Source organism: Sinohyriopsis cumingii, chromosome 15 (assembly GCF_028554795.1).
Source record: "Sinohyriopsis cumingii isolate HCF-2022 chromosome 15, ASM2855479v2, whole genome shotgun sequence".
Classification (NCBI taxonomy): Eukaryota; Metazoa; Mollusca; class Bivalvia; order Unionida; family Unionidae; genus Sinohyriopsis; species Sinohyriopsis cumingii.
Window position 1 is genome coordinate 13042710 of NC_142975.1, and position 19712 is coordinate 13062421.

Sequence of the window (19712 nt, forward strand, 5' to 3'; positions counted from 1 at the left end):
GCTTTTTTTTTTTTACCAAACCATAACATCGCAATACTGATTGCTAGGGGTTCCCATGACTTACATAGTCTAACGTTTCTCTGATGAACCTCAATATGCAAATTAATGCTCTTAATTCGTATTCCTGCGGGTTTACAAGAGTCAAAAAGATAATTCTAAAATAAAATCTTAGCTGTCTCGATTTCATCATTCAAGAAGTAAAAGACAAGTTGGGTGAGTTTATTTAAAGGTCGGCAATCGATTATAATACTCACTGGAATCGGGCCATATCAGGCATGCAGTGGGTGAATAGATTTAGGGTAACACCATAAATCGCTATTCATTCTACCTATATGCTAATCTAGGCGGAATTCTCGAATCACCCGGTCCAAGGGTAGCGGTGCTTTTTTAAACAAGTACCGAAGGAAAACACGAGGAACAGTTAAACGTTTATTCTCAAACTGCAGGAAATCTACCCCAGATTTCAATTCAAACTTGTAGGGGGTGGGGATGAACGATTTATGGTTAACTGTAAAAACCAAAACATATCATAGGAACGATTATTGCTAGCTGATTGTGTTAGACGGACTAGTGGGACTCGCTATATTTATAATTATTGTCCATTGTTTCGACCAGTATGAAATTGTATGAATCCACAAATCCATTATAGTGGCCTTCTCTTAGCGTTGGTCACTGTTAGGTGTCCTGGTTCATAAAACATCATATCCACCTAAAGCAAGATCGATATTTTCATAGACAGAGATACCTTATATGTCTGTTATTCGTAGCAACCTGATTGATATAAAGTTTATTGAATTGTGTACACTTTCGCCTCTAGTTTGGAACTCCTAAGGTTTTCAGACTAGGTTATTTGGTTCCAGTATGTCAATTTGTTATGACTAACAGATTTCTAATCCAATTAAGACAAATTCACACCAATTAGGTAGTTCGCAATATAACTTCCCGCCGACTTAAGCTAAAAATACACTTTTATAAATACGAAATGTCGGCTGATGTTCAAACATCACATGTTACGAATTAAGTCTAGAGTTTAATTGCCTCGTTAACAAAGAGTGTTGCGTTGATGACTGAAACGGTACATAGACTTCGTAAATCAATATTTATCTTTCAATTTTGTAAATATTTTCTGTTGCTAGTTAATCCACTAAATACAAGTTAATTATAAAGTAAATTTATATTAAAAGTATGTATGTATGTATGTATGTATGTATGTATATGTGTGTGTGTGTGTGTGTGTGTGTGTGTGTGTGTGTCTAATTTCGCAGTACATTATGTAGTGGTCAGCGTGACACGTAACCATTAAGATTGACTTATTATGGGCTTGGGCTCGCAAGAAATTGATGTCTGCCGGGAATGGAATATGCTCTGTTTGGGGTATGAACTGAAATTTAACTATAGTCCGTTCGCTAACACTCTGACAGATATGCCAGTGTAAGGTCATATAGCGGAAAATGGCAGAGGTGAGACAAACCAGTGCAAAAATTTGGGAACTCTTGGGACATTTGAAAAATGTATCAAATCATTATATATTCCTGAATAGTTACTAATAAAGGCGGACCAGAGAGGATTATTCTGACTTCGATAGGGATGTTAAAATATATGTCGGGTAAAGAAAGTAATCCTGATTGGCTAAGTTAAACTAGGGTGTGTGAATTTTAAGAAAATCCCCATCGCGAAATTAGTTGGTCGAAGTTCTTAGGAGAGCCAGAATCTTAGCTCCGGGAAAGAATAAGTATTTCTCTTTAGATTATCCTTAAGACGTTTGTCGGAAAGTTTAGGACAATAAATGAGAGAGACTCAGCTGCATAGTAACAGAGAGTCTCAATAAAGCATAAGGTTAGCAAGTCTCAAATGAAGCACAAGGAAATGGCTCCATACCTGTACTGCACATTGGAAAAGAACACAGTCTACAACCAAGATAGGTGATAAGCCGAAGAGGTGTGCGTGTGTGTGTGTGTGTGAGAGAGAGAGAGAGAGAGAGAGAGAGAGAGAGAGAGAGAGAGAGAAGGAAAATAAATGAGGCAAACCGGAAGCAACCAGGTGATGCTGACATGCCAGCAATTTGAGTTCGAGCAGCCACTCGAATATATGATGAAATTTATTATATCGATATAACAGAACGGGTAATTGAATTTAGCATACAAAGTTTTAACTCTACTTCTAGATAAAAGTGAATCATTCGAATGTCATGTTCAATTTCATTTAGTTTACGTAACTGATTAAATTGTTATGTTTTACATCAAGGGCTCGTGTTGTTTTGTTCTATATCTCTGCTAAGATCTCTGTTATTCCATTCATTCATTTCATATTTTACGCTATTATTTACTTGATCCGGGCAATAACACCGTAGTCCATCATGTCTTAGTAAACAATATATATGTATGTATGTATGTATGTATGTATGTCTGTCTGTCTGTCTGTCTGTCTGTCTGTCTGTCTGTCTGCATGCATGCATGCATGCATGCATGCATGCATGCATGTATGTATGTATGTATGTATGTATGTATGTATGTATGTATGTATGTATGTATGTATGTATGTGTGTGTGTGTGTATGTATGTATGTCTGTGTATGTATGTATGTATGTATGTATGTATGTATGTATGTATGTATGTATGTGTGTGTGTATGTATGTATGTCTGTGTATGTATGTATGTATATATGTATGTATGTATGTATGTATGTATGTGTGTGTGTATGTATGTATGTATGTATGTATGTATGTATGTATGCATGTATGTATGTATGTCTCTCTCTCTCTCTCTCTCTCTCACGACGTTTGTTTAAAAACATTTCTTTCTGTGAAATCATGATAGGTCGAGACTGTTCCTGTTATGTTTATTTTCATTAGCAAAAAAGATTTGAACTTTCTGTGAAGAAGTTAAATTCTGGAGATTAAAATGTGTACATTTTACTGCATTTTTCGTCTTCCGGAAACGAAGCGTGTATAATTTTGACAGTCGTTTGACGTTTCTATCGGAGCCCGCCAGCATAGCTGATAAGCAGGGTTCGTTTTCTGCCCTATATCAAGTCTGCAATGTCGTGATGAAAATTCGACACAGAATTCTTTCATCATCGTAAGAAACGAGCCGTGAATGAATATGCGAATTAGAGTTGCGATGGAGTTCAGATATTGAAAGATTTCAAGCGCATGCACAATATTGCATGGGATGAAGTGCATGCAGGTGAAATAACTTTGCGAATAGGTAAATTTGTAGATCGGTTAGTATGTAGGTAGGATGGTTGGTTTGTAGGAAGGTAACTAATAGATAGCAATACGTAAGCTGGTAGGTAGATATGTACATAGAGCAGGAGCTTTGTTACTTAGATATTTCTTTTATTTACAGTAAACCGTAAATTAATTTTGTAAGGTCTGTGGCGAGAAAGGTTAAAATCTTGTTAAGACTCATAGTACGTTTGATTTTGAAATAGTTCATAAATTGCTAGCGTACATGGTATTTCGGTTTGTCAGAAACTAATATTCCTTAACGGGGGTGGGGGTGGGGGTGGGATGTCGTACCTGGACAAGAGATTAAGACACTAGGTTTCAAACATGCAATAAACTTTGTCGGTCAAGTGCAGAAAGCCGACTACAAGATTTGAATAGAAATTCTCCAGCATCAGTTAATGTCTCAACGCACCGCTCCTGTGACCTAGTGGTAAAAGCGTCCGTCTCGGATGCGGGAGGTCGTGGGTTCGAACCCCGGCCGAGTCATACCAAAAACATAAACATGGTACTAACAACTGCCTCGCTAGGCGTTCAGCATTAAGAGGATAGTGTTAGGACTGGTCGGCCTGGTGCCAGAATAACGTGGCTGGGTGGAACATCATGCTACATGTCTGCGGCATGATGCCCCAGTGCTAGACAGCAATATAGACTGCCACACTGCAGACATCAAGGCGATATGACTGAAAAATTGTTAAAGCTACGTTACAAATCCAAATCACACATATCCCGCACACATATCCCGTTTTTGTCACTCAAATTTCGCGCCACCCCTATAAATGTGTTCCTATCCCCTTCTTCCCTCCCCCTCCATCCAGATGAATGGACTCCGATTTGAAAACAATTGTACATAAAGACCACTATTCACACTCACACCCCTAAAATGAATAACAACACTATTATTATATCTATCAATTGCATGGCGATACATCTATCTATAGACGAATGCTCAAAAATCACAATTACTTATTTAAAGTTATGACCTTTATATTTAACGATGTAGGAGAATGTACTTGACATTACGTACGGGAAATATCGCACAATACCTGCCTTTTCTCGTTAAAAACCCGCGTTAGCAACGGTGATCTATGTATATGAATGCAAACTTCTTTCCAGTCTCCTCCACTGAAAATTACTCCCCCCCCCCCCCCGCAACAAAAAAATCATTGCTGAAATCATTGCTGGGTTGGCAGGTATGTAAACTAAAAAAAAATTATCAGTGCACTTGAAAACTAGGGATTTAGGGTTCTGATAAAGAAAAAGTTTATATAATAACAATTTTGCAAGTTTGCTCTGAAATAGGTCATAATAATATTTTCAAGAAAATCAAAAAGATATTATAGGGCCGGGCATGCGTTAGGGTTTCTGGTGTCCCCTCCCAGGCAAACATTTACCTCCGTAAAATTTGGCGCTCTTTAATGCGTGGCGCCTTCGCGACTGCCTTTTTCGGTTGTATGGTCAAGCCGACAATTGTGTATTCTTTTTGTCCGTATTAATAAATCTTGACCATACTATTTTTGGCTGTCTATCATTGTAGACAAATGACACTGACTATATTATTGTAGAGAAAGAATTACCGATGGAAAAAATCAAAATAAAATAGTACGATGAAAGGTGCAGGCATATGCATACATCTTAGTCTGTGGTAGGTATACTAATCACCGCTAAAAGTTATACATACATGAAGTTTCATGACTTTAAACACAGGAATGTTAGAGAAAATCGAGTAGTAATGTACACAATGCAGTTTTTGACGTCTGGGCCGACTACGTTGTCCAAAAGGTAATACTTATGTTTCGCACGTGCTTTGCAGACGAGAGAAATTTTGTGGAGGAAAATACGGTTCATCAAACAAAGCTATGATGTGTTGTTTACCAAGCTGAAAGCTGTTATTTCAGCGTTATTTATAGAGTTACAAGGGTCGAGAGTTTCTTAGATTTTATTCTTGATAAACAAATTTTTAAAAAAAAAAATTATTCGCAGATTGAGCTACTCAGTTGCAGTTTCTTGCCAAATTTGGGCTTTTTTCAGTCATTTCGGCTTATCCAGTCATTTCGGATAAAGTTGTGCTGCAACAACCACTATACTTCGTAAAAATCAATTTACCAGCCATTTTTACTTTTGAAGATGCTACTGAAGTCTAGAAAATACAAATAGCAACCCGGATTCAATAATATGAAGACGGGAAACATCCATTTTGTTGCCGAGTACACAATTGTTTTCAAAGCCAACCAGACTCCTTAAACGATATAAACGCAGCGCAGAGCATTCTCGACGATTTCGTGAGTCGGAAATGATTGTGACCGTTTTACCGGCAATCGGAATATCTCGGTAATTTTCAATTTTGTACGAATATTCATATATTTGACGGGTTTTTGTGATATAAAACTATCAGTGTCAGTAAACGATCTGGTCCCGTTTAATAATTATACAGACATAAACATATTACCATAAACATAGACTCATGTTGCTGAGAGCGAACTGTCACCATTCATTTGGAGAAAAAAAATTGCACGTAGAGTTTTGGTTATAGAATTCAGCTGCTTATATTTAAATCTCATCGGCAGATCATGCGGTGTTTGACTTCCTTCAGGTTTAATCGCTAAACATTGTTTAGTTTTGTCTACAAGACTGTGTCTGTGACTTGTTCATTGATCCTACTTTTGAAAAAAGTTTACAAATATATATATATATATATATATATATATATATATATATATATATATATATATATATATATATATATATAAGGCTCTTCTTTACTGCCTTTACCCATCACTGTTATCACACTACTTCACCTCTGTTGGCGTTGGTTCGAGTATCGGGCAGGGACAATGTTAATATGTGAGAAAGCTTGTCAGTAGCTTCCCTTGGGTCGGTGGCTCTTCCCGGGGTCTTCCTGGGTTCTACCTCTACCAGTTAGGCAGGCAGTCACGTATAGCCAGCATAACATAGGCTCTCAATGACGGTAAATCAAAAACAGAAGAAGAAGAAGACATACACAGAAAGACAACCATACACTTATTTGCATTAATAACTAACTTGTATTTTAAATTTCATGTCGTATTCTGAATTTGCACATTCCTCATTCCCTAATCGCAGTTCAACGCATGCTTATATTATTAATATCCTTGTTATTATACTAGATCAGACTAATATATCCATCATGCCCGTCTGTTTTGGCACATCCTGATCTCATTGCCTATTGTAAACTATTACCGGACTTGGCACATCCTGATCTCATTGCTTAGTATGAACTATTATTTGACCTTGCACATTGTGATCTCATTGGATTGTTATAAACTAGTATCTGACACGGCACAGCCTGATCTCGCTACCTATTGTAAACTATTACCTGACCTGGCACATACTAATCTCATTGCCTATTATAAACTAGTATCTGACTCGGCACAGCCTTATCTCGCTACCTATTGTAAACTATTACCTGACCTGGCACATACTAATCTCATTGCCTATTATAAACTAGTGTCTGACTCGGCACAGCCTGATCTCGCTACCTGTTGTAAACTATTACCTGACCTGGCACATACTAATCTCATTGCCTATTATAAACTAGTATCTGACTCGGCACAGCCTTATCTCGCAACCTATTGTAAACTATTACATAGCACGGGTCAGGCTGTGTGAAAACAAACTATCATGGTTTCCACAGATTTACCTGAACAGTAGAGAATAAGAAAGAAAGTTTTTGAGTTCTGAGTTTGTTTTTGTCATATTCTTAAATTGGATTGTCTTTAGCTGTATTATGTGATGTGATGTGATTGGGATTTTTAACGTAGCTTTAACAATTTTTCAGTCATATCGCTACGATGTCTGCAATGTGGCAGTTTATAGTGATGTCTTGCACTGGGGCATCATGCCGCAGACATGTAGCATGATGTCCCACCCAGTCACATTATCCTGACACCAGGCCGACCAGTCCTAACACTAACCTCTTAATGCTGAGCGCCAAGCGAGGCAGCTGTTAGTACCGTTTTTGTAAGTCTTTGGTATGACTCGGCCGGGGATCGAACCCACGACCTCCCGCATCCGAGGCGGACGCTCTAACCACTAGGCCACCGGAGCGGTTTTAGCTGTATTAAACAAAGCTGTAGCATTAAAACATTTTCGTGCAATTAGAAAAGATTTTTCCAGTGGAAATAAAGAGTTACCGTGGGGGTTAGACCAATTAGTGGAACTCTCAAAAGTCGGCATGATTAAGTGGAATATGAATTGTAGTTGGAGTGGGTGGGGTGATTATGGGGTGGGGTTATTGTTAATAGAAATAATTTAACATTAACTGACAAAAATACAGTAGATGTGAGCAAATTAATGTCTATACATTTTCAGAGATTTCCTTCGAAGAAAGATACACCCTTGCGCCTCTAGTGCCTTATTTGCCGCAGTTGACGGACCTGAGTGACGAAGGAGATAATACCATCGATCATCCTGGTAAGTTTTCAGCGTTTAAATAAAAGTCTTTGTTGCCATTGATAGTAGGCAAGGTAACCACAGACTTCTCGTTTTCTCAGATCGCTATTCAAGTTTCGGAAATAATAAATTCTGACCACTGATGACTTTCTTCTTTGTCCTTTGTAGGAAAGAAATTCTCATTTTAACTGCGAACTTTAGATTAGTGACGTGCTTGTGGCTACTGTGCGTATTTTTATTATTGGAAATCTACAATACTGGTTAGGTCCAAACAAAATTATTTTTATAAATAGATTGGTTGTGTCGGCTGAGTTGCGTTAATTTGTGTTGTGTATTGTTTTCAAACATCGCTAAATTCTGCGGACTAGCGCAGATCGAGATATGCATTAGGTTGTATTGGAGAGGCTAATGAAAGACGAATTTGATCTACCTAACAGTGAATGTTTTGTTGATGAAATCTGCTGGTATGATTGCAAAAAGGAAGTAAATTGGAATGGGAATTATAAGAATTAAATAATCATGATTGGGTATTTATCGATGTGTAAATTTTACCAAATCATTCACAAAGTTAACATAAAGTCCTTCGGACTTTATTTACTCTGTGATAGATTAGGTAAACTTTTCCTCCTCAAGTTTTTCTCGTTTTCATCTTCATACTTCTCTTGTGTTTTGGTCTTTGATGATGGGATCTGAATTGAAAATGGAAGAATTAATACAAGTCATTTTTGAGAATTTGTTTCAAAAGGTGTATTTTATTCTCCGATGAAAATTTTAGGTTTTATGCAGAAATGAGAAAATTCCACCAACTGTTTTTCCAAGGGTAAAGAGACTACATTGTTTGAAATCTAAAAGCTGAGAATATCTGTTTGGTGTCTTTATGTATCTTTACAAAAAGTAAACGTCGTTATATTTGACGTCAACGTCGTTATATTTGACGTAAACGTCATTATATTTAAAAGCGTAGCTTATGAAACTTTTGAGAATATTTGTAAAACTAGATGCAGTTGTTTCATTCCTAGCAATAATCTTCACCCCTGCACCATTTACTGCTGCCAGTATTAGAGCTGCTCTTATTAAATGAGAAATTGTCGTTTGCTTATCGGACAAGTTGGTTGCCTCAGCATTTGTCATCTTAGATCCTTCAAATTTTACTGTATATTGAGTTTTTAACTTTCTGTTTTTGTTTCTCGGGATAGATGTGCCATATCATAGCATACAAAACTGATTTTACACATTTTTGAGGTTTTTTTCTTCTTTTTTTATTTTCTTCAAATATAAATTATTAGTTAAGCGTTCTGACATTAGACTGGGGCTGTGATCAGAATAACCCGAATGTTTTCACCTACCAGAAGCAGATGTCAGATCCCTGTGCCTAAGTTATGGACCTCCAGTTAACTTTATGGCTTACATGAACTCCAATCTTTTCCTCCTTTACTCCTTCGCCACTGCTTTTATTGCTTCACTTAAATGTCTGATTTAGCGCTAATGTCAGATGTTAGACATAATTATGCCATGTGGCAAATCACTGCCCTTAACTGTTAACGGACGATAAAGTGTTCTTAAATAGATATCAATGTCTATTTTAGGTTTTACCGCTTTGCTGGTTGGTCGCGCTGTACCAAACGCGGGTCACGTGAAAACACGAGGGGTTGCAACGGTTCATATCCGGATTTTATCGTGGACCAGTTTTCACTTTGCCATACGTTACGCTCAGTAAGTATACTTAGATATTCCATATACATAAACTTGAAAATGTGTCATTTTGAATGTAAAATATCAGCTCTACCTTCATTTTTGCATTATTATTAATCTTCTTCTTTTTAATTAGTTTTATTCGTATATTTGTTTATTATTCTTACTATTAATATTATTAATGATATTATTATTATTATTATTATTATTATTATTATTATTATTATTATTATTATTATTGTTGTTATTGTTGGTGGGGGTATTATTATTATTATAATTGGTGGTGGTGGTATTATTATTATTATTATTATTATTATTACTGCTGTTGTTGTTATTATATTATTATTATTATTATTATTATTATTATTATTATTATTATTATTATTATTATTATCATTATTATTATTATTATTATTATTATTATTATTATTATTATTATTATTATTATTATTACGTGTTTAGGCTCTAATAAACAGTAACAACAGAAAGAGTGAAAACAAGAAGCTTTGACAAATTTAACAAATAATTTATTTCCCTGGAAAAATACTGTAAAAATGAAAAAAATAAGAACTTACGGTTTTAAGAATCAAATCCAAAAATAATCCAAGAAGAATCCACGGATTAAATTTTAGAAGTCCCAGTAAAGAAATGTTCTAAAGAATTCGAGTTCTAGTCCCGACGCAAAATCCAAGATGGAAGGCGATGACGTATACTGTAGCCTTTTTGGTGCTATATCGTCTACGGTTTTTTTTTGTGTGTGTGTGATTCCACAGCCAATAATATTCCGATGTTTGAATTTCCGAATAAAATTTACAGAAATGTCTTTTTCCAGGAAAAAAATTTATTCTTTTAGACTCCAAATAATTTGAATAAAAGTTAACATATAACTCCATACTGCCACAACAGACATTTTCCAGTGTAAAGAAAAACGCCCAGTTGAGAAATATCTTTATAGACATCGGTATAAAACCTGACTAAAGCGCAATTTCGGAAAATCCATAATTGCGAAATAGAGGCTGTCTACGTATAAACAATCATGTTATGACCTTGATAAAAACCAATCATTTTACTCGAGAATAAGATAAAAATAAATAGTTGTTTACTTGTCTCAGTGATTTCTGAATCAAGGTCAGAAATAGAAACAGTGTTTCTATTATTAGGTATTTATGAAAATATTCAGGTCAAACTGAATTTTTCTGGAAAATATAAAATTCCCAGTAAACAAAATTACATTACATTGACATGTAATGAAAATAAACAAAATTTAGAACTTACAAACAGACAATTAAATTAAATCAAATATAAATTAAATCAAATATACATAACAGTATTCCTCTGGTCACTCGGAGGAAAATGTATATACAGTTGTAGAAAATGAAATGGCTTACCAAAAATCGAAGAATACTGACTAAAACGATAATTATGTGTGGTTTTGATGACCATACGGGTACTGAATCAGACATTATCCATTATGATGATGATGATATTATTGTTGTTGTTGTGGTGGTGGTTATGGGGTTTAACGCCATTTTGCAGCAAAAGATAATCTAAACATGGCGACATGTTTAATTGGTGCATGTTGAAACCGGAAAAACTCCAGAAAGAATCACCGACACGCTTGAAGGTAATGGCAAGCTTTTTCACGTACCCATTCCAGCAGGATGATTTGATAGACCGATTATAACAATTGTATATACAGAATACATGTATGGTTGGATTAATCGAGATGTAAGGGAGATAATCAAAAAGTGGAAAACTTCTATATCTAGGACAACAGTCAATAGAAAGCGCAACTTAGCTGTGACATCTCCAAAAAAACTTTCTCAAGGCCAGTCTTGGTTCGACAGAGATCGTTTCATTTTAAAATTATAAATTCTAGAGAAATATGTATAAATCTCTTACGAGAAACAAGCAAAACCAATATAAATTTGAATAAAAATGCTCATTTTGTTACATGAAAATTAAAACATTCAAATAGTACAAAATACTTTAAATTGAATAATCACTGAAGAGAAAGTTTGCCTAACAATGAGTGAACTTAAATACGATAAGACTGAGGGATGTTTTAGCAAGCGATTTCTTTATACTGTATGTACAGGTAACATAATTTTACTAATATTGACAATATTATTTAATAAACTATTTGTTCGATATTATCCATAATATTGGTCAACGGCTATCAGCCTAGCAATTTTGGAAAATGGGGATGCAAATTAACCCTCTAATTAAAGAGGCATTAGTCTACTTTCTTGATTAAGCAAATTGTTTACATCGATTTTAAATAATAGTATAAATAAATGGGAAGACGAAAATAAAGTACTTGGTGAAGAACAGGTCAGTTTGAGAGCTGTTTATTCTACAATAGACATTATGCTTATATTATGTAAATTGATGTGTGTATATATATATATATATATATATATATATATATATATATATATATATATATATATATATATATATATATATATATATATATATATATATATATATATAAGAAAACAAGGGTGGATTCTAAGCAGTATTTGAAGGCTGTGTTAGGAGCCGTCTATTTGTTATGTAGCGCCTGGTTTGTTTATAGTTTTCTAGGAGATGATCAACCACGATGTTATTCCCGAATCGAGTAATGAATAACGTAAAATATGAAATTAATTGATAGATTAAACGATACTTGAGCAGAGATATAGAATAGAAAAACACGAGCCCCCGTATGTAAAATACAACAACTTAATTACATAAATACAATTAAATTGAACATGACATTGATACACTTTCATCTAGAAATAGAACTCAAAAATTTAAAAGAAACCCAAGTAGACGTTCTGTTATATCGATAAAACAAATTTCTTCATAGAATCGAGTGAGCGATCAAACTATTTTGTTCAGCATGCCTGCGTAACCTGGTTGCTACCAGTCCTCGCAAAGTCAACGTTGGCGACATATCAGAGTATTCATTTTCCTCTTCTCTCTATCTCTCCAGCCTCTTCCGTCTCATGAACCGTAACTTAGCTGTCTGCTCTTTTCCCACTGCGTGATACACATACCGAAATATTTTCCCGTTAAACAAAATAAATTGCAACCTTAATATTTGTCAGGTTTTTCCTTTCTGGCGTCTAACAATATTCCCACGTTTGTTATGTCAGATGCCGTCTTAATTTAGCTCGACAGACTAAGGCTAATATGGTCAATTCGCAATCTCACACACACACACACACACACACACACACACACACACACAACACCACCGATTCTTGTTTGAAAAGAATTCACAACTTAATTATGCGAATGAATTAATGGACTTCACCCCTTGTCCTAACTGCATTACCTGCTAACTAATAAGTCAATGACATATTATTTCCAGATATAGTAATATCAATCCCTAGCATATCTAATACATATACTTTAAGAGAGAGAAATTCCCATATTCATACTATTTGTATCAGGCGTAATGCATTAAATCCTTAGAATATATGTGTCATATAACATTTCAGACAAATGCATCTAAACCATTACCTTTCGATCCCAAGGAAATATTGAAATATGAATTTAATAATAAATAAATTCAACCAATAATTTCAAACTTATATCAGTGAACATATTTTAGGTGATTAAGACCATATCTTGTGCTTTTCCAAGACTCACTCCCTTTTCCATGAAGTCGAATCTCTCTTTTCCGTATCCTCAACTTTCCAGACACCCATCCAATAAAACTAGAAAAATACTTTTTAGCTATCTCGGAGTCAGGCTTCTTGGCCTCTCACAGAGACTTTGACTGACTAATTTTGCGAGGGAGATTACTTAAAACCTTGAAGTTCGTCTGGAAACACAAACCCCTCATTTAGTTAGGCAACCGAAATTAACTTTATCTAACCGCCAAAATTTTAACACATGTCTTTCGAAGTTATAATAATTCTCTCTTTTCCGCCTATATTCAAAACTAATTTGGGAATAAAACCACATTTTATGACACTTATTACAAATGGCACAAATTGTCTCTGGATTGGCTCAACTTTGTCGTTTTCTTCAAATTAAACCAAAGTTAACATATCTGTCGGACCGTTATCCTAGCGTATCCTAATTAAAACTCAACCGTGCCCCCATATAAAGAAGGTTAACCATCGCAGGATGGCGATTTATTGCAAGCCTATCCCATACGTCAGACTTAACCGGTACGTGTCACACTGACCACGACAAAAATGTGCTTCGAGAACATCTTAAAAATATGTGCACCCTTACACAGTGAAAATGTTTTTGATGAGGTAGAGAGACGTTGACTGTGCCAAAAACTGTTTAGTGAAAAGATTAGTTGGAAAAATGTTAGGGCAATTCTTAAGTATATGAAAACGTGTTACCGTCAACAATGTTTTCACTGATGTGTTTAATTGTCCAGTAGACGTTCTCCAAGGTTTTGTTTTATTGCTTTTACTCTTTTATTTATTTTTGAACGATCTGAACCTCTCTTTAGATGACGGAAACATGGGTGTTTCGGTAGAAAACTTAGAACTAGTTTTACTATTGTCTGAAGATGATTTGATTGTTTTTCATGATGCTGTCCACCCGTTGCAAATATGCACAATAGACTGCATACATGTTGCTTAGAGTGGAAACTAAAAGTGAATATGGAAAAATCAAGATTAGTTGCATTTCGTAGAGGTGGCTATCTCATACGTCATGAATTGGTAATATGGCCATACAGAGCTACATAATGAATCATATTATGAGTATCTAAGATGCATATTTTACTTTATGAAAACAAGAACAAAACTTTTGGCATATATAGAAGAAAAGTTTATCTTATTAAGCATTGAAGGCATTGCATATATCGAGGCAAAGCCTTTCAAAACTTTGCAAAATACCTGTAATTGGATTGTATCGTCTGTTAGTGTGTGTGTGTGTGTGTATGTGTGTGTGTGTGTGTGTGCTGCATTTTTTACGTAGCATTGACAATTTTTCAGTCATATCGCTACTGTGTCTGCAGTGTGACAGTTTATTGTGATATCTAGCACTGGGGCATCATGCCGCACACATGTAGCATGATGTTTCACCCAGTCACATTATCCTGGCACCAGGTCAACCAGTCCTAACACTAACCTCTTAATACTGAGCAAGAAGCGAGGCAGCTGCTAGTACCATTTGCATACGTCTTATGACTCGGCCAGGGTTCGAACGCGCGACCTCCCTCATTCGAGGCGGACGCTCTAACCAGAGCGGTCGTCTGTTAGTATTAACCCGAAGATAACTCCATTTTTTAAATTCGGGGCTGAGGTTTGCGGATTTTATGAAGCCAAAAATATTGAAAACGTTTGTTCGTCATTTTCTAAATATGTTCTTCTTATATCTAAGTCTACTCAAAATGCTTTCGTATATAATGAATTAGGAAGAATTAATATGCGAAACATAAGATATACTCTTATTTGAAATGCTGGCTTATAATTTTAAAAATATCTAAAGACAGATATCCTTACAATGTTTAAATTTACAATCAAGTGGGGAGAGATAGCTGTTGCCGGGCTAACACTTTTACAAAACTTTTATTTCCTTTTGGATTTGGTAGTGTTTGGTCACAAATGATGCAAATACATTTATTGGAATGTTTAGTTAGAGATATGAATATATTTTAAGATCGTGTTTCGATAGGACAGTGATAATAACATTTTATTGTCCAAGATATCTAAAAATACTAGGAGATATAGATTTGTGCTACATAAGAATTACGCTTAAAGAAGGTAACTTGCAAATCAGAGTTGATACAGGAAGACAAGAAAACAAGAAATATTCTTTTATGAAGATAGAGTGTGTCAAATTTGTAATGTTAATTTCATTTTATTACAGCTTGTCCGCTATATGGAGACTTACAAAGTAAATATTTACCTGGCTTTATATATAACAATAAAATATTAGACAAAGGTAGGACTTTTTTGAAAACTGATACTATTGTGATGACTAATTTAGCAATGTTTACCATAATAGCCATAAAGATTAGAGAAGCTGTTTATCAACAACAACTGCTGCCTACACTATATATCGATATATGTTTATCAACAACTACTGCTGCATAGACTCTATATCGCTATCTGTTTATCAACAATTACTGCTGCCTAGACTCTATACCGATATCTGTTTATCAAGAACTACTGTTGCCTAGACTCTATATCGATATATGTTTGTCAACAACTACTGTTGCATAGACTCTATATCGATATATGTTTATCAACAACTACTGTTGCCTAGACTCTATATCGTTATATGTTTGCTCCACAGAGGCTTCAGAGTTCTCTTTAATTCATAATGTGTGAGACTATGAAATACATATTAGCATTTCACCCATTCAGAACTAAATACAATAATGAATACCTTTATCCAACAGAGAGAATGTTCTACTGTCACACACTAAAACATGCTCTTGTACCACATGTTCTATGGATATGTATCATCAGCCAGTGGCCTTAATTACAAATATACATTATTATTATTATTATTATTATTATTATTATTATTATTATTATTATTTCAGGATTGGACGTCCAAAGAGTTTGTATCTGCTCGACGACACAAATAAAGTTCTTCTTAAAAGGCTTTTCACAAAACGGGAAAGATCAAAATCAAAGGTGTGTAACTCCAACCTTTGCTTTAATAATTAATATCAATGAGCCAAATTCCTTGTTGTGTCATTAAATGTTAAACAATGCTATATGGTTCTACTATTAAACATTACACAATAATACCTGGTTCCACCATTACCTTGCTGCACCATTAAACGTTACACCAAAATTCCTTGCTGTAGCATTAAACATTACACCGAAATACCTTGTTGTTCCAATCTAGCATTAAAAATAACACCACAATAACTTGCTGTACCATTAAACGTTACACCATAATACCTTTGTGTACCATTAAACGTTACGCCATAATACATTTCTGTACCGTTAAACGTTACACCATAATACATTTCTGTACCATTAAACGTTACACCATAATACATTTGTGTACCATTAAACGTTACACCATAATACCTTTGTGTACCATTAAACGTTACACCACAATACCTTGTTGTACCATTAAACGTTACACCATAATACATTGCCGTACCATTAAACGTTACATCATAATACATATTTGTACCAATAAACGTAAATCCATTTTACATTGTTGTACCGTTAAACGTTACACCATGATAATTTACATCTCAATTCATAATATTTTAGATACTGTTCAGAATTATTGCAAAATATACATTTATAACCACCTAATAAAAAGACACAAAAGCACCCCATGAATAAAAAAAATCATAGAACATAATGACGAAATCACTGAAGATAATGCCTTACTACCGCACTTAACGAAGAACCAATTTCTAAAATAGATAAAGCATAACGCAAAATGACTTATATACTGAAAATAATAAAAAGCACACAACATATGATGAAGAAAGCCACTTTAATCAATGGCAAAATACCACGGAAATGACAGAGATGCTGCAAATAACATAACCCACATCGTTTGGTAAATAAACCACTTTATGCAATAGCGAAAAATCCAGAATGCAAAATGTCATATATATTGCAAATAATAACAAGTCACAATACATGATAATAACGAAAGACACCATATGACACATTCTGGATTTATATTCATTAAAAGATCCATCTTGATGTAGGTACCATACTGCCCATATTAAAGTGCAGTTATCCGCGCACTGTTTCAATGGTCACTAATCTTTATCGTGTAATTTTGTTTCCAGTGACCATACTTGAATTCTTCTTGTTAAGAATTGGAAATCTTCCTTGTATCTGTCAATACCTCTGAAGATAGTAGATAGAATGCCAGGGGTATCAACAGTAAGGCTATGTAAAAATCTCAGTTTAAGAGGAAATTTGGAGATACAGAAAATATAGCCATGCCGTCAAGAAATCTGACTAAGCTTTTTGTCAGTGTTTTCTTGTCATCGTTGAAAATTATGTGCGCATTTCGTAACTTTCAGCAGAAATCTTGTAATCGTAACAAGCAGTGTGATCTAGGCTAGAAAGAGAGTGCTTGATATAACTTCTGTATAAGGTCTATATTTTACAAAACGGATAATCATATATATGTATTAAATACCCTTTTACTAGATATGTGGTACTTGGAGTGATGTCGCATTCAACTTGATACAGCATTTAACCAATCAGCGACTTCGTATTGTTATCAGCACAGATAAATATCCAGAAGGCGAAATAGCGGGAAACATTACCGTGGATGCCATTGGTGAAAGAGGTACGAGGAATATGAATAGCTGGCAAGTAGTAGAAAACGAAATGTTTAAAGGATTGTGAAACTTCTTATATCTGATCCACCAGTGCTTCAGCTTTGTCCAATCAGACATTCGAATTGTTAAGCTAAATCTTGGTCTGAGAGTAGTAGTTGGAACCCTTAAGGACAGTCTTAGTTTGAATGTAATAATTGGAATCATTAGGTTAAGTCATAGTTTGAATGTAATAATTGGAATCATTGGGCTAAATCTTGGTCTGAATGTAATAATTAGAACCATTAAGCACAGTCTTAGTTTGAATGTAATAATTGAAACCTTTAGCTAGGTCTTAGTTTGTGTGTAATAATTGAAACCTTTAGCTAAGTCTTAGTTTGTGTGTAATAATTGGAATCATTAGGTTATATCTTGGTCTGAGTGTAATAATTAGAACCATTAAGCACAGTCTTAGTTTGAATGTAATAATCTGAATCCTTTAGCTAAGTGTTAGTTTGAATGTAATAATTTGAATCCTTTAGCTAAGTCTTAGTTTGAATGTAATAATTGAAACCTTTAGCTAAGTCTTAGTTTGTGTGTAATAATTGGAATCATTGGGCTAAATCTTGGTCTGAGTGTATTAATTGGAACCATTAAGCACAGTTTTAGTTTGAATGTAATAATTTGAATCCTTTAGCTAAGTGTTAGTTTGAATGTAATAATTTGAATCCTTTAGCTAAGTCTTAGTTTGAATGTAATAATTGAAACCTTTAGCTAAGTCTTAGTTTGTGTGTAATAATTGGAATCATTAGGTTATATCTTGGTCTGAGTGTAATAATTAGAACCATTAAGCACAGTCTTAGTTTGAATGTAATAATTTGAATCCTTTAGCTAAGTGTTAGTTTGAATGTAATAATTTGAATCCTTTAGCTAAGTCTTAGATTGAATGTAATAATTGAAACCTTTAGCTAAGTCTTAGTTTGTGTGTAATAATTGGAATCATTGGGCTAAATCTTGGTCTGAGTGTATTAATTGGAACCATTAAGCACAGTTTTAGTTTGAATGTAATAATTTGAATCCTTTAGCTAAGTCTTAGTTTGAATGTAATAATTGAAACCTTTAGCTAAGTCTTAGTTTGTGTGTAATAATTGGAATCATTAGGTTATATCTTGGTCTGAGTGTAATAATTAGAACCATTAAGCACAGTCTTAGTTTGAATGTAATAATTTGAATCCTTTAGCTAAGTGTTAGTTTGAATGTAATAACTGAAACCTTTAGCTAAGTCTTAGTTTGTGTGTAATAATTGGAATCATTAGGTTATATCTTGGTCTGAGTGTAATAATTAGAACCATTAAGCACAGTCTTAGTTTGAATGTAATAATCTGAATCCTTTAGCTAAGTGTTAGTTTGAATGTAATAATTTGAATCCTTTAGCTAAGTCTTAGTTTGAATGTAATAATTGAAACCTTTAGCTAAGTCTTAGTTTGTGTGTAATAATTGGAATCATTGGGCTAAATCTTGGTCTGAGTGTATTAATTGGAACCATTAAGCACAGTTTTAGTTTGAATGTAATAATTTGAATCCTTTAGCTAAGTGTTAGTTTGAATGTAATAATTTGAATCCTTTAGCTAAGTCTTAGTTTGAATGTAATAATTGAAACCTTTAGCTAAGTCTTAGTTTGTGTGTAATAATTGGAATCATTAGGTTATATCTTGGTCTGAGTGTAATAATTAGAACCATTAAGCACAGTCTTAGTTTGAATGTAATAATTTGAATCCTTTAGCTAAGTGTTAGTTTGAATGTAATAATTTGAATCCTTTAGCTAAGTCTTAGATTGAATGTAATAATTGAAACCTTTAGCTAAGTCTTAGTTTGTGTGTAATAATTGGAATCATTGGGCTAAATCTTGGTCTGAGTGTATTAATTGGAACCATTAAGCACAGTTTTAGTTTGAATGTAATAATTTGAATCCTTTAGCTAAGTCTTAGTTTGAATGTAATAATTGAAACCTTTAGCTAAGTCTTAGTTTGTGTGTAATAATTGGAATCATTAGGTTATATCTTGGTCTGAGTGTAATAATTAGAACCATTAAGCACAGTCTTAGTTTGAATGTAATAATTTGAATCCTTTAGCTAAGTGTTA

At 34.3% G+C, this 19712-nt stretch overlaps 1 protein-coding gene across 1 annotated transcript in view; it reads left to right on the top strand.

Annotated features, from left to right (window-relative positions):
- LOC149781276 (chordin-like) overlaps nucleotides 1-19712 on the top strand; it is a 128882-nt gene that overhangs the window by 17653 nt on the left and 91517 nt on the right. The window contains exons 4-7 of the mRNA XM_089935364.1: nucleotides 7577-7678; nucleotides 9244-9370; nucleotides 15864-15957; nucleotides 17461-17602. Of these exons, the coding sequence (XP_089791490.1) occupies nucleotides 7577-7678; nucleotides 9244-9370; nucleotides 15864-15957; nucleotides 17461-17602 (465 nt within the window). The remainder of the gene's footprint in view (nucleotides 1-7576; nucleotides 7679-9243; nucleotides 9371-15863; nucleotides 15958-17460; nucleotides 17603-19712) is intronic.